The following is a 17064-nucleotide window of genomic DNA, read 5'->3' on the forward strand; positions in this document are numbered from 1 at the left end:
ACCCAAAGTCTCTATTCAGTTTATTTTCTCCTAGAAATTCAACTTGTGGGAATAAATTTCACCCAGATAACTACACAAGTACACTTATGTAAATGTGCATAAGGATACACACAGGCACACACATGCACACACACATATGTCTAAAAAATTTAGTTGATCAGTTTGGGATTGACATGCCCGTGCTGCTATATTTAAAATAAAATGCCTTTCCATGAAAAAAGAAAAGAAAAAGGAAAAAAAAATTTAGTTGAACCACCAAGTCCATCAGTAGGAGGATATTTAACTAAATTTTGCTTTGTTCTGATAATATATTCTCATCAGGCTTTAAAAAGAATAGTGTTAATCTATTTGTCCAGAGTCCTGATATAAAAAGGTCCATGCAGTGTGGTCATACATGTGTTTTAAATAATTTATATGTGGATTTTGATAAAATCAGGGATGACTGGAAGACTCTGAACACAGGATTGCCTTTGTGGATTTGAATTATTCTGGGGTGGTGAGGGCATATAAGTTTAGTCAACATGTATTACCTTAATGATTAAAAGCACCTAATGTATAAACAAAAACTTTATGTTTCGGGTATATTTGAGCCTATGAACTTTCACATATTGATAATTTTTGTATATCTAAGGTAGTTTCCCAAACTTTAAAGTATCTTTAATCATTTTTACCACTTTATTTTGTATTTTTAAAATTCATTTTCAGCCAATTTATTCTTTATTTTGAGAGCTTAAATTGTGAAAAGTTATTTTTATGAAAGGAAAGTCATTCCCCAAACATTCTCATTGCTGAATAAACAAAAGCAGGTTAAATAAAGGCATGTATATGCCATATTTTGATTGAAAACAACATTTATGTGAACAGAAAGGGATTTAAATAGATATTCACCAAGGGATTTGGAATTGTTAGAATGCTTGATGTTGTAGGTATTATTTATGCTCTCATTTTTCTTTTCTTACATTTTCCAATTTTTCTGTGATAGTGTGCATTGACATTGTAATAACAAATATAAATTAAAGAAGTGAAAACGAGATAATAAAACCATAAAATCAATGAATCCAGAACTTTTTGGGCCTGGGAGTTATCTTTTAATTTCTAAGTAGTTAGCAATCAATGGCATACCTTATTTGGAAATGGTTTAGTAAATTTAGAAAATTAACCTTCTGCTCCTTGCCTTGCTTTTTTTTAGCCCAAAGCATCTTGGACATCTTCCCATGCCAGTATAAATAATTTACCTTACTTTTTAATATACTTTAATATGCCATAATATTTTTAAACAATAAATTCTTAGGTGTCTTCCAAGTGTTCACTATTGCAAATATTACAATACTAAATATTCCTGAATCTGTTTCTTTCCACATGCATGTGTTTTCCTGGATAAATTCCAATATGCTAAAATGCTTGAGCATGTTCATTTAAAATGTTGATAGATATTCCCATATTGCCTTCACAAATAGTTGTACCAATTTCTACTCCTATCAATAGTGTATAAGAAACTCTCATTCTAAGGATAATCATTTTCAATCACACCATTAATTTTACTCAGTAGCATCTCAGCCAGTCTGTTTTGACCAAATTGCTTTTGCCTAAATCAAAGCTCCTCACCCTTTATACTTAGAAAATTCAACCTGCTTAAGTCTGTTGCACCTTCAAACAATTCCCCCATGCATATATTTTACTCTTTTAGTGGGTGCTTACTACATACTCAGCAATCATGCAGACTATTATTCTTTAGGAATTTCTTGTCTGATTTTATATTAAGTAATTTTCATCATCAGTGCCATTGAAAGAATTGCATGTCTTTCCTGGCAGCATATTTTGCCTACGTACATCACAGTATAAGCTCCAAAAAGTTAGAGAATTTTGTCTGCTTTGATAGTTGATATATCACCAATGCCTAGAGCAGGACCCAGTCCATAGTAAGTGCCCAATAAATTCCACTGGATGGAAAATGTAAGTTTAGCTAGTTGAAATTAACATGGAATTGATCTCAATCTTGTCCACATGTGTAAGCTATCATTAAGTGCAATCCCTCACTCACTCACACCCCAAAACTTGGAAATGGTAAAATAAAAGGCCCTGTGCAGATTTAATTAATAAATCTACCCAGTGGCTCAGAGCAGATTTGAAAAATCACCTAAAAGAAAAATTATTCGCTAGTCAGAAAAAATTAAATATTACCTGATTGATAGTGTTCACATATCTAACATAAAGATGGGTCCAATCAAGTAGAGTTAATAGATATAGGAACTTAGAAGAGAATAAAATCACCTTGGCAACTGTGGAAAGTGCCCATCTGAGTACTAACTAAGGGACAGGAAATCCCACCCATTGGGCTTTGAATATTTCCGGTCCTAAAGGCAAAGTTATCCCTGGGGGATACAGAGGGCTTTAGCCAAAGACCTTTGAGCTTTCTGGTACCTTTGGCAAGCCCATTCCTAAGAGGAGACAGATGCATCAAGCTAAGATGACCTGATGCTATTAACATTCCATTCTACCATATTCCCTCATTCTGATTCCATATTCACCAGGCAACCTCCTCATTGTGATCTGGCTTCCCATGTAGGTCTGCCTATAAGGGGAAAAATGTACTGCTCCTACAAGCTTTGATTTAATTGTTATCTGATGAATTAATGGTCTCTAATTATGATTTGATTCCCTATTTTGATTTACTATAGTGAGAAAAAATGGGCTGGTCATGTGTTATTTTAGTTAGCTTGAGACAGTCTCTCAGGATCTGACTATTCCTGGACACTAGCTTGAAATGGGAAATCTCTGGACATTTAAAGTGGAGACGAGATCCAAGAAAGTGTCAACCTAATTGGCTTCTGACCCAATAAGTTCCCGCCTTGCTCTAAGCAGTCGTCCCAGAAAAAACGCCACCACTTTTGGTTTAATTTCTCCTTCTTTCCAAGAAACTACTATTGAGTTAACTAAAGTAAGGTTTGTAAAATATGCTTCACAAGGTGAAAAGCATATTAAATGGATTTAAATATTACTTATCATTTTAGGTTATGTTTGTACTTTTAATGTGAAAAACAATAATTTATCTGTCTGAATTAACTTCTTAGTGTCAAGGTCATCTGTCAGCTGTAGATAAAAATATCTTAATTTCATATGTCATATGTTTCCTAATAATTAATGGAGCTAACTTCACCCATTTGAGCATAATTACAATTGTACTCATAACACAGATTCTATCTTAAGCTGGCAAATGTTTCTTCTTGGTCTTAAAAATACAAACAATACCTTCCCTAATTACTAAATGTCCCAATTATCCTTCCTTTTTAAGTAACTCATATTTTATGGCTACCATACCTCCTTCCTATGCTCTATTAAAATAAGTGAAAATTACCTGAGATATAACCTTGAAAAGGAAGCATAGTCAAGCTTCTGTGTGTGATTAATTCAGGATTTTTTTAAAGATGGACATTCTTTTCCTTCTATATTCAACCTTCTCCAGAGTCAAACTTGAAGCAATTTCATACACTGATGGTAAAGTAAGTCGGCATGCAAATGCAAACCTATTCTTGGAAAGTTTCATTTTCTAGGTTTCATGCATTTAAAATTTGGAAGCAGTCAAAACTTGGTCTATTCTGATAGAAGTCATATCTAGCTATAAAAAGTTCCTCTTTGTTTTTCACACAACCTTTCAAATTCATGAGAGATCATCTTAAATTATTACAAATCTATTCCTTACTCTTTTGCCCAATAACACAGAAATTATAGGCCTTCCAATTAAAGTAAGAAATAATTAAACAGACGTACATGGCAAGTGCTTAATAAGTGCACAGTATATATTTCACTAAATAGATTAATTGAATCTAGCATCTTAAAGACTGTGAAGAAAAAGCATTTACCCCAATGGGAAATGGAGCTTCATTTTCCAGCAATGAGTTTTTTGATCTGGACCCTGAAGTTACCTTTGGAGCAGTTCCTACTGCAGGATTACTGGGAAGAGGTTGTAATCGAATTGGAGGCTGCATATTTCCTGGGGCAGTGTATGGTCGAGGGGCTGTCTAGACAATTAAGGAAAAAAATTCCATTTAAATTAGTATCTTGACATGTTTCTGGGACCAATTAATAGCTCAACAAATTGCCTAGACTAATTAATGGTGCCTTTTTACTGAACAGATTAACCTTTAATTATGTCCTTCCATTATACATACTCTCATGACCCAATGTATTTGCTAAAACATATGGTGTGGAAGTCCTCTACATACCTAACTGCCACAATTGTAGAGTATTTTCGATAAAGGAGATGTTCTCTGTTAGGTTCCTGTATTTTACTCACACTGTGAACTCACTTACAATACCTAATTGATGCTGTACATTGAATGGCTTTGTTTAATTAAATGTTAAGTTGAATAATGTTCCTAATTTAGAGATCTAAGGGCCTATGATTAAAATGAACTCATTCTTGTTTAAATGTTTTCAACATCAACTCTAGTACAAGTCTTTTAGGTCTTAAGATTGGTGCTGAAGTAAAAGCAAACAATACAAGTCAAAAAGAGGGAAGGCAAATACTTACTTCTAATGCATTACCATTTATTCAACCTCTTCCTTGAAATACTAGGAAAACAAAACTGAAAAATTGTAACTGGCAACTTTGGAAAACACTGTCAAAATGGAGATGTTTTCCAGGCTGGATAGTTTCCATTTGCCCCTCTTCTCTGTCTTCTCTGTTCTGCTCTGGCTGCTGGGAGTTATTTCTTTATGGACTACATCAACTAACCTCAGGATTCCAGTTGTATTTGGCCAGTTAAAGACACTGGCAGGAGATCAAAAGACAGGAGGGAAGGAGACTGGGGTCTTAAGGCTCCTGGACCCTTCCCAACCAAGGCTATGATGGGCCAGCTGGGTCCCTCCAACAAAGGTCACAGCTCCTATCAGGAAGTCCTCTCCCAGAACCTGCCAGCTGGTTCTGGTATCCAAGTCCTCTCTTTCCCCCTAAGCCTATGTGGTGTGGTTTCCCATTGTATTCACCCCAGCATGCTTTACATCCCCAGCTGGTTTTCCTTAACCCCACCTGCATCTTTCTAAATAGTTTCTTTATTAAACCCTTCCTAATTACCCTATTTGTGTGAGCCATCTGTTTCCTGCTGAGACCCTGACTGATGCATTTTCTAATCAAGAATGTACTACAGAGAAAACTGAAAGTGCCAGTTCAGAGCATTAGATGTGTCTTTTGGAGCACTGACAGAACATTGTAACTTTAGCATAAAGATCAGCAATGTTTCAAAAATGGAAAAAACAAGATGTTTGACCCAGTTGTTCTATTACAATAAAACAGTAGAAAACCTGTTAAGAATAATACATGCAAATTTGGGTAAGAGAGTGTGAGAACAACAGTATATAAATGATTAATGAATAAGATTTATTACATTGACTCACGGTGTAATGGTGACAACAAATATTCAACTCTGGAAAAGTGTTGTATAAATACATAAAAACTGGTGATAGGGCAGCTCCCACCAACCAAAAGTTGGTCTTAGCGTCATCTTGACAAGCATGTTATATGTTGCCAAAACTCTGATTTTGTTAACACTTATTGAATTCTAACTCCAGTCACTGTGAGATGAAAAAGTAATTTTTAACATCTAATGGCAGCACGAGACAATTAGTGTCAAATGAACCACACAAATACTGCCAAAGAGACAATAACAACAAAATACCTGAAAACTAATAGAATTTAGAACTAAAAGTTATTTGGAATAAGCCAATGAGACTAGTAAAAATTAAAGTTTCACAGAAGTAATTACATTTTATCCAAATGAATGAGCAAAAGAAGAAAATGATAAGGAGAAAAGAGGAATGGTAAATCTGAACATCCAAGTAAGAAGAGTGAGTTGTGAGCCAGACATGGGAAGGGTAGCAAAGAGACTATTCCCCAATATCTGTTTTCCTTTCTTCATGTAATAGAATATTTATTAGGGAACATGCCGATCACAAATAAAGACTGTATTTCCCAGCGTCTCTTGAAACTCCATATAGATGTATGCCTCAGTTTGGGCCAGTAAGACGTGAGCAGAAGTGCTATATGAAACTTCCAGATCATGCCCATAGAAAGAAGAAATGCATCTTCACTTTCCCCTTATCCCCTTCTTTCTGGCTGAAAGAGCCACACGGTGATATATATACCATCTTGGTATACGTGGATGAAGGCAACGCACTAAATTTGGCAAATCAATGACACAAAAGGAGTCTGAGCTTTTGATGCCTCATAGAGTAGAGATGGTGCAGGAGCTGAGACTCATGTGTGTGTGTTGAAGCGGGGAGCGCATCCTTATGTTAAAGTCGTTATGTTGGTCTCCACATACAAACCTAGACAAGAAGCCAAGTGGACTGACTAGAGCAGCATTTGGTTTAAAGAAAAAAGACAATCCTCTACGAGCCAAAAGGTGAAAGGTCTTAAAACCCACAAAGAGAAATCAGACTAGAAGTTTTCTGAACAAAGGGATCAGATCATCCAAAAGAAGTCTTTTGATCTCTGTAAAACAAATATTCCTTAAAACCCACTCCTGTCAAAAAATCCAACTGAACGCAAAAACACTGAATGTAGGACTTGGAAAGCAGGTTACTCTAAACTAGAACATGATCTATTGGCTGCTGTGCGCTAAATGTTACCTCCCCACATTTGCATTCAGTTAGATGAATGTGGCAGTCAAATATTTAACCGATTACATGTATCTCTAAAAACAAATCTGCGCCGTTCAACTAACAGCTGTGAACTACAAACTGTTGTAGTTCACATCAGGAGCCACCTTAAATTTGCTATATTTTAAACTGTTCGTAATATATTTTCTTGGAATATATATGGCACTGTAGCTTAACATTTTCAAAACTGTACCAGAATGTGAATTGAAATTGACTACCTGGTGATTACTCAGCTTAGCTGAGCATTTCTAATTCTTAGTAGAAGATCTCTTGGGGTGAATTTTCCAAGCATGTACAAAATTAGTTGAATGACTTCCACAGTTTTAATGGCATGGTGAAGCTAAAAGCCTACATGCTATTTTGAAAGTTTAGGTGCAATTAGTGACCAAGTGAAGTAACTATTCACCATATGCTCTCCTTATTCACTCAAGAAAGTTTAAAGAGAAAAATGGATGGCAATATCCCAAAAGGATTATTATCTTTATCCCAATGGCACCTGGAGGTCAGGAATACAATTCAGAGGATATGTAACCAAGTTAGGAAAACAAAAAAGAAGGACTTGAATTTCTGTAACATGGGAACTGCAATTCCAAGATCACATAGGTATCCCCTATAAGACAGCAGCACCGCAGGGGTGATTAAATGAAGAATCCTGGCTTACCAGATAGAAAGGCTGCTAAAGTGCTGGTGTCAGTGGTTCCTGTAATTTTAAATTACTTTCTCACTCCTGCCACATTAACATCTCCTGGATGTATCATAAACTACTTATTGAGGCTGTTCAGCTGGAAAATTGAAAAGAAAGACTTTCAAGGGTTTTTCCTCCCTGACACAGGTGGGAAGATAGAAAATGGCCCTTGTTTCTTTTGTTTCACCCAGGATAAGCTTTTGAGAGTCTAGTGAATTTGCCACCCAATAACAGAATTATTTGTGTACATATACATTTAAATGAAGCCTGGAAATATGATAACAACAAAGGGAAGACAGTTGCTTTTCACAACTTGAGCTGTTCATCGAGAAATGTCAAAACATATTTATCTTTTGAAAATGTCAAAGCTTAACACTATATGTGATGAACCTACTTCAATAATCTGTGAAAGCATTGCAATTCCTCTACACATATTGTGCAATCCAAAAAAATGTTCATGCTAACAAGGAAATACATTAGGCCACACAAAGCCAGAATAAAGATGTCATCAAATCAATTCATTTAAAGCTGAAACCAACAACTGCCAGGAAATATTTTGCAAGTCTTTTCCTGTATCTATATTGTTTCAAGCTACCTTATGTTCCTTCAAGCAAATACCACTTCTAGGTTATAAATGAATCAAAGTGCAATGAAATGTCAGTGTGCAATTCTTTAAACAGAATTTCTGTACATTTAATTATTTTTATCTTAGACTGTGTGCATATACTTTTGATAAAAGAAGCTCAGATGTACGTATCTGGCCCGACATGTTGTGCAGTACCATTGAATTTGTATGCCTAAAGAAGCTTTAAGATAAGGTAAGAGTAGAGGAAACAGCAAGAAAAAAATCCAGAGGTCAGAAAATATAGAACATGCATGGAACAACCAATAGTTCAATTGTGCTGCATTGTAGGGTGCTAAAGGCTAATCGTGGGGAAAAGTGTTAGGATAGCCAAATTGATGTCATGTGGCTTGGGGTCTTCAATGTCAGGTGCAAGAGTCTGGGCTTTTCTATAGGTGACACAGAGCCAGTGAAGGTATTTGGGCATGTAAGTAACATAAGTAATCTGCACTTTAAGAAAACTAATCTAGCAGTAACAAAATGGATTTGACAGGCATGATACTGAATGAAGGCGGGACAACCAGTAAAGACAGAGTTGAATAGATACAAGATTATGTTTTCACTCAGTAGGATTCCCAAGATGATACAACCATGTACCCAGAGAGCTTTCTTTCTGAGAGTAATACAAAATCATGAATTAATTAGTTGGCATGGTGCAGGTCAGAGTGTTATTAACGTGACTCACCAGTGTTACTGGACTGGAATGTCGTTTATCAACCAGAACACTATGGCCATGGTTAGTCTTGGGGCCAACTGGGGGGCGGGGAGACAGGATTGGCATGTTATTTCCTATAGTCCATCCTGTGTGCTCTCCCTAGAATAAGAAAGTGATTTAACAAACCGATGCATAATTAGTAATCTAGGTTACTTTAGTGCCTGCCATATAAGAGGTGTTACATGACTAGAGAAGTTCTTTCTCATTCTTTTCAAAAGTACTCCCTCTAAGGACCATCATGATAATCAGGAGATGTTTCCACAGCTGTACTGGGGACTTGGGTGTGGTAGTGAAAGGCAGGAAATTGAGTATGCTTTATCCAAAGAAATAGCTATGCTCACAGTAATAGCTACAGATGCAGTGTATCCTTAGTTTCAGCAATAATATTTATTAATCTGCTTTAAGCAGGTAATTACAAGAAGCACAATGTTCCTCACTACTCTGATCAGTAGAGATTACCAGAAAGTATTACTTTTCTGCCTTAAAAAAATATTAAATAATGCCATAAGCAAAGGGTTATATATTACATATGGGGGACCTAAAATATAGGTCTTTCGCCAAGTGCAGCTATAGGTGAAAATGTTACGAATAAAAATTGTACAGAGGAAATGAAGTGTCTATCAGGAATTTCTGCCAGTGCTATAATGTGTCCATGTATCTGGTTAGTATGTCTGGGAATCTGGGCGAGAGTGAATAGAACACTGTTTCAGGAGCCATTTTCCAGTAACTATTTTTTCCGTCAACATTTCAGCAGATAAATTATAGAATCTATCAGTCCTCGATATAGGACACTACAGATAAAGTTGACTTAACCACAAATCTCTACACACCAACTTTTCTGATTTTGAAAAACTGACTTATGGTCTGTTATTTAACAACACTTCTGTAATAAGAGTACGTTTTGACTAAGATAAAATAGATTTGAGTCTATCAGTCTATTGGGAATATCACCATCTATTTTTACCTTTTATGACAAACAAATCTTTTGGCCTCTATCACAAATCAATCAAGAAAATACAAAAGCAAAATTTCAAACTTGAGAAAATGGTTTCAAGTTTTTCTTTCAATGACTTGTGCCTTTTACAGTTTCTCTTGCACAGCAGCTCCTATTTTGTCATGATCTTCTGTAATAATAGTGGCCAAGATTTAAGCTTGGTAGAACGATCATTTGACCTCAGTTATGAGTTACCCCAAAATAAAGTGCCCCCAAGCCACTTCAATAACAGTACCATTGGCCTTCAAAATCATGACATAATATTATGAAGTAAACGAGTTATGTAGCTCCTTACCTTAAATCTCTGAATTCGCTCCTTCCTAGCTAATGTCTCCAGTTTCTTTTTAATTTCAAGCTGATGGTAACGCTAAGCATACAGGAAAGAGTGGAGGAAAGAATCATATCAATTGTAGCAAAGAAATTTTTAGAGGAAAATAATCCCACTATCTAACTGTATTCTCATTTACCCCTCTTGTCATTGAGATGGAGAAGAATCACCTGCATAAGTGTGCAAGTGGGAATATAAATTGGTACAACTCTTTGGAAAGCCAATTCCTAACATACATTAGGCAATAAAAGTTTTCCTACTCTGTAACCCATAACTTTCATTTCTAAACCTAGGGAGAAGTCTGAATAATAAAAAAAAAAAATGTTTTATGCACAAATATGTTGTCTGAAAGGTTGTTTTTTTTTTCCCTTCAAAGCAAAAATTCAGGAGCAACATGAACTTTAAAGAGAATGGTTTAAGTTTTTGGCCCATCCATATAATGGAATAGAATATAATTATTAAAATAAGTTTCCTGGGCCTCCCTGGTGGCGCAGTGGTTGAGAGTCCGCCTGCCAATGCAGGGGATACGGGTTCGTGCCCCGGTCTGGGAGGATCCCATATGCCGCGGAGCGGCTGGGCCCGTGAGCCATGGCCGCTGAGCCTGTGCGTCCGGAGCCTGTGCTCCGCAACGGGAGAGGCCACAACAGTGAGAGGCCCGCGTACAGCAAAAAAAAAAAAAATAAATAAAATAAGTTTCCTAAAGATTTGGGGGTTCTTTTGTTTTGATTTTTTTAAAAGCACTTTACTGAGGTATGATTGACATACAAAAAGTTGTACATATTTAATGTGTATAACTTGATGACTTTGGAGATAAATATATACCTGTGAAACTCTCAACTACAATCTATGCCATAAACATATCCATCACATCTAAAAGTTTCCTCCCACCTTCTTTATTATTATTAGTTTGTGATAAGAACACTTAAGATCTATCCTCTTAGCAAATTTTTAAGTATACGACACAGTATTGTTAACTATAGGCAATAGATCTATATAGTAGATCTCTAGGGCTTATTCATCTTGCATAACTGAAACTTTATCCACGTTGAGTAATACCTCCTCATTTTCCTCTCTCCCAGGCCCTGGCAACCACCATTACACCCTCTACCTCTATGAGTTTGACTAGTTTACATTCCTCATATAAGTTGGATGTGGAGAAAAGGGAAACCTTGTACATTGTTGTTGGGAATGTAAATTGGTGCATCCACTGTGGGAAACAGCATGGTGGTTCCTAACAAAATTAAAATTAGAACTACCTTATGATCCATCAATTGCACTCCTGGGTATATATTCAAGAATTGAAATATTCTACAATCCCATGTTCATTGCAGCGTTTTCACAATAGCCAACATGTGGAAGCGAGCTAAAGGTCCACCGACGGATGAATGGATAAAGAAGATATGGTACATATATACAATGGGATATTATTCAGCCTTCAGACTTTGCTTAAAAAATGGAAAATACATGTAATGCTGATAAAAGTAGAATGCAGAACTGCACGGAAACATAATTTTATTGATCAAGCTCACATTATGGGCGTATCCGTGCTCTGGGAAAGTGCTTCGTGTGCATCATCTCTTCTTGAACAATTTCAATTGCTAAGCAGTGTCATTTTAGGAATGAAGAAACTGAAGCAGAGGGTCGTGAACTTGCCCCAGGTCATACATCTAGTCAGTGGTGGAACTGTAATTTGAATCTTGGTCTACCTGACACTAACTTCCTGTTTGGCTTTTTTTTTTTTTTCATAAAAACCTCCCAGTAGTCATCTTATTGAACCATTCTGCAGCTTGAGACCCCCCCTGGCTTCCAGGACACCACTCTATCAGGTTTTCCCACTGTTTGAAGGTTCTTATCTAGCCCATGTTGTTCTTCCCAATTTCCTGCAATGCCCACACCACGAAGCTAAAACCCTCAGAGTGGCCCTGGGTGTCTCCTTCCCCGTTCCTCAGCCAGGTAGTGTCGGTCTCTTTCCCTGTTCCAGATCCCTGTGGGCAGCGGCATCACCCCAGTATGTCCACTACTGCTGTTAGCCCACACCCTCTGGCAACAGCTTCCTAGCTGACCTCCCACCTCCAATCTTTTCCAGCTCATTAATCCATCTTCCACATTTTTAGCAACATCATCTTTCTAAAACAGCTCTGCTCATATATTTCACTCCGTGCTGAAAAATGTTTCATCGCTTCATCACCTACACTGCAAACCTAGCTGGGAATTGAAGGCCTCCAGAAACAGGGCCCCAATTTATTGGAGAGTGTCACTTCCTGCCACTCTTCCAAACAACTCACAGTGTAGTCTGGCCTCAATGAGTTTTCCTTTCCATCCACAATGTCCCCTCACACCTCTGTAACTTCACACCTGCTGTCTTCACTCTCTGGAATGCCTTGCTTATCTTTTCATGTCAAGTTTCATTCAGTCCTCCAGGTTCAGTTCAAAAAGCAGGACCTCTGTTCAGCTTCCTCTGACTCTCACAGAGGCAAATCATCATTCCCTTCTTTTCTGAGCTCAGTCTATTTGTTCCTCTCTTCTAGCATTTGATCACTTTCTACAGCAGTTTTAAAAAAATTATATCTCACAGCTACATCACATAGCCCCATACTGGTACATGGTAAGCTTGCAATTAATGTTTATTGCATGAATGAATATGTGAATAATAATACAACAACATTAGTAAACAGCATCACCATAAACTAAATGTGAGACAAATGTAACAATTTAGAAATATTTTATTTTTAAATTATATAAATATATTATATATTATATAAAATTATATATTACACATTAACACTTATCTAAGCTATTTATTCCAAACTTTAAGAATACACAAAGACTCTTTAATAACAGCACATTTAACAGTTATGACGTGTGCATTATAGGAAATTTTGGAAAATGAAAGTTCAAGAATCAAGGCTAAGACAGAACTTGGTGCCTACTGATTAAGTTTGAAATTATGTATAATTAATTTTACACTGTACTATTTTTTCAACATTATTTGTAGAACTCCAACTAATACTTTTATAAAGAAGGGAATTTGGGAGCCATAAACAATGATTCTATGTAATTCATGCACATGACATAAATCACAAAATGAATTCCTAAATGAACAAATCATATACATCTGAAGAGAGCACAACACTTGCTCAATTTAATAGTAGCATAATAATAAATATTTTGAGTGGCACTACACTTAGTATTGGTTTACTGATGATTCTACAGTTGGTCATAAATGTTTAGTGCACCCACAGGTCAATGGTTTTATGAGCCAAGTTTTCTGATTTACTGCTACTTGGTCAAGCCGAGAAGTGACATGCTTTTTCACAGACATTAAAATGGTATTGATGCTTGAAACTACAAGTTCCATGGAGCAAGGCTAAAATAATTTATCAAGTTAGCTATATATCCTTCTAAAAATGCCATGTCAGACTGAAAAAAAAGTTGTTGATACTTGGGTTGTGAATCTGTGAATCTGTGCTGACCAATGTGGCCTAAAGTAGGAGGGACAGCAGATGTTTCAATGCCTGCTCCTTGAAACTTAGCATACGGCTGAGCTTCGGAGCCTTCAAAGAATAACAAATCCGAAATAATTCATGGCAGTGGAATTACTGATATTTAAACAGATGTCACTTTTTTTTTAGCAAATGGAAATTAAGGTACAGATGGTGAGGGCTGCTATGTTTTAAAGTAGCCATTACGGATTAAAATTCTACATTTGTTAAATTAAATATCACACAATATACAATGATGTCCATAGTTTTCCCTAACTGAAATGAAGAAATGCTTACTTCAGTGTCTTGTCTCCTCACTACCTAGAGAGATATAGAGTATTTCTCAGGTCACCTTGTTCCATTCCTTTTTAGTGAAATATAGGAAGAATTCCCCTGCTTCTGGGTACAGAAAGTATTATTAATTATCATATTAATAAATATCAGTTGTAAAGAAAATAGTTAATACTTGTACCTCCATATCAAGAACCTTATGGAAAATAGCCTGGGCTAAGCACTCCCGGATATATTTTTGGTGATCTCTCTTCATGATATTTAGTTTATATTCCTTTTCAGAAAGTATCCTCCCATTTCTTGTGATCTGTCAAGAATAAATAAAACATACATAGAAATACAAAGCAGAAAATGTATTGTTAGTTCCCTAAGAGAGAGAGATGGACCGTCAGTTGATTAGACAGAGAAGGAAGCAGCGTCTTTTAAGGCTAATGAGGTGTAGTGCTATGGCTGATAAACTTTCACTTTTAATGAATGTTTCATAAGGAGAAAAAAAAGAAAGGCAGTCTCATATACCCATCATTGTGAAAACACATACAGGTGGTGCACTTGACGTTTAAAACAAGGTTTTCATTAGAGTAACAATTTTCCCTTAATGGAACTCAGGTGTTCTTTTCATTTCTTTTTTTGAACACATTCGGGAAGAAGGCGTGGGGTGCTACCTTGAAACAGTGAATAGGAGCAGTGATCACAGGACTGATGATCTCACAGGAAATACTTTGAAGGGCAAAACATGTAAGCTACAGAGGATCTCATCAATTTGTTTTTAAAAGAATTGATTTCATTACTTTGTTTTCACACTGCTTTTCCTCTTTCCCTCTCTAGCCCAGAATGTAATTTAATTTGCTGTGATTCAGATACTTTCAGATTATACAGTACTGCAGATATAAAGTATTTCAGATTGGTTTCAAGTGACATCACTGCAAGTCCCAGGAGTGATAGTTTCTGAATTTTATTTACTTGTTTTTCTTTTATTCCTTCCTATGGGCATATTTGTTCTATTTTTCTACATCTTCCCTAAACTGAGGATGTTATCCTTCCTGGAATGTTCATCTTCCTTGTCACTTATTTAAACCCTGCTCTTCTTTTCATACCTAATTCAAGTCCACATATTTCTTAATTTTGATAACTAGTTTTTTAGCACTGTTGTTGCAACATATTGGAGTATCGAGATCAGCTAGAGTTGTGCTACGAGTGATTGATTATTGATCATCTTTTTTATGAATACATTTTCTAATGGAAGAAAGCAGTGTGGTTATAGAAAGTGTGCTTGGAATTATGAATAACTCAGTTACGGTCTTTGAAATGTGTTGTCCATGGGATATCATGTCATGACTATCCAACCAGGAAAAACTGTTGAGAACTTCCTGCACTGCCCCTCCCTTAGCAAGTAACTTGTCATTGATATTTCTCCTCTGGGAGTATCTAATCTCCCCAACTAGACTGGAAGCTCCTATAGGGCAGAAGTTCTTAAACTTGAGCCAGCATCTGAAGAATCACCTGGAAGACAAGTTGAAAAAGACTGATGGACCCCACCCCACAGTTTCTGACTCAACAGATCTGGGCTGGGGCTCTAGAATTTGCATGTTCTAACAAGTTCCCAGGCGATGCTGAACACTCCTGATTCAGGGACTGTATCTGAACTGCTCTAGAGAAAGGGCTGTGTCCTTCCTGTTTGAGTTGCCATGCACATAATCAGTGTTCAGTAAGTGCTTGTTAATGACGTTGATAAGTAAATACAAAGTCCTTCCCATTTATATATGAAGCTCACAGACTTTTATCTGAAGAAGTATTGTTAATGGTAACCACAACAATTACAACAACCATTTATTACACACCTCTAATTGCTACAACAATCTTGAGGGTGGGGTATCATTATCTTTATTATCTTCCTTCAACTGAAGAAGTTGGAGCTGAGAACGTTAAGTGTTTTCCTGAACATTCTGTCTTGTAAATGGCAGAGCCAGGTTTCAGCCAGGTGTGTCTGATAACAAAGCCCCAGGAGACAAAAAACAGGCTCTCTGAGAACTACCCAGACGAGTGCCAAGCACATAAACAACAATTAAAAATGCAATGCATATCCTTTCAACACCATGGCAACAATAGTTAAGGAAACCCACAGTGTTTTAAGAAAGTAAACAGCTAAAATTGTTAGTCACACTTTCTATAACCACACCCCTTACTTTGAATGGAAAACTACAGTGTTTTTTAAAGGTTTTATATTATAGACATTTAGAGAATTAGAAATTTTCTGGAAATGATAGTTTTGGAGCTAATGAAAGACACTAATGTATCAATAAACCATCACATGAAATGAAAGAGTTTTTAAAAATTTAAAGGAAAATTTTGAACTGTTCATGTCTTCCACACCATATCTTGTGATTATTAAAAACAATATTTTTTTTCTGAAGACAGTAAAGTCTTTTCTATCCTTATTCCCTAACAGTTCCTGGTTTATACAATATGTTCAATAAATATGGGTTGAATAAATGAGTGGGTAAATAAACAAATGACATAAGCTGTTGAAAACTCATAGGGATTTTCCTCAATAATTTATAAGTTGCCTTAGCAGCCATCATGACCTCTCTTCCTATCTTTTGAAACACAGCCTCAAATAGATAAATCAGAGTTTTGGAAAGGAAGTAATTTTTCTAAAATAAGGGAAGGGAAAAGATGTCACCGATAAGCTCAAAGAGGAAACCAGAAAAGATAGGGAATTATTGGATTTAATGAAACAAGAGGGTAGGTAGAAATGAGACCAAACCTTACCAGCCCTGATCTCAAGAGATGCCGCCTTATCCTTGTATTGTTAAAATATCCAGCCAGGTGTTTATCAGTAAGACTATTATATGCTGCAAGTAATCTGGAACAGAAAAATGAAACCATTAAGGTTTTATGAAGTGTTGCTTGATAACCAAGGCAATTCTTGACTCTCATCCCCAAACTGTGCATAATCGTTCATTCATCCAGCCAGCCAGTCATTTACGTATGTGTTTAAAAAACAGGTATTGAGCACCTACTGTTTTCTAGGTTTGATGATAAGGACTGGGAGACAGCCCTGACGCTGTTTTATCCCACAGACAAGTATGGAAATCAGACATGAACAACTAAATTGGTTATGAAAAATCCAATAATAGAAACATGCAAAAAATCGTGAGGACACAGAGAAGGAGACCACCAACTCCAGTTGTCAAGAAAGTCTTCGTGGAGGAAGCCTGATGGAAAAGTAGGGGCTTCCTCAGAAGACCCTTCAGCCTCTGGTAACACACCCTAAATTCTAGTCACTCAAA

At 36.4% G+C, this 17064-nt stretch overlaps 1 protein-coding gene across 1 annotated transcript in view; it reads right to left on the reverse strand.

Moving 5' to 3' along the window:
• ERICH3 (glutamate rich 3) overlaps nt 1-17064 on the reverse strand; it is a gene marked incomplete at its 5' end in the record, with an annotated part of 112915 nt that overhangs the window by 66174 nt on the left and 29677 nt on the right. Inside the window, 5 exon segments of the mRNA XM_082612145.1 lie at nt 3861-4019; nt 8650-8778; nt 9969-10040; nt 13956-14081; nt 16544-16637. Coding sequence (XP_082468271.1) covers nt 3861-4019; nt 8650-8778; nt 9969-10040; nt 13956-14081; nt 16544-16637 — 580 coding nt within the window.

This window comes from Mesoplodon mirus (assembly GCF_964341445.2).
Source record: "Mesoplodon mirus genome assembly, chromosome: 3".
Taxonomy (NCBI): Eukaryota; Metazoa; Chordata; class Mammalia; order Artiodactyla; family Ziphiidae; genus Mesoplodon; species Mesoplodon mirus.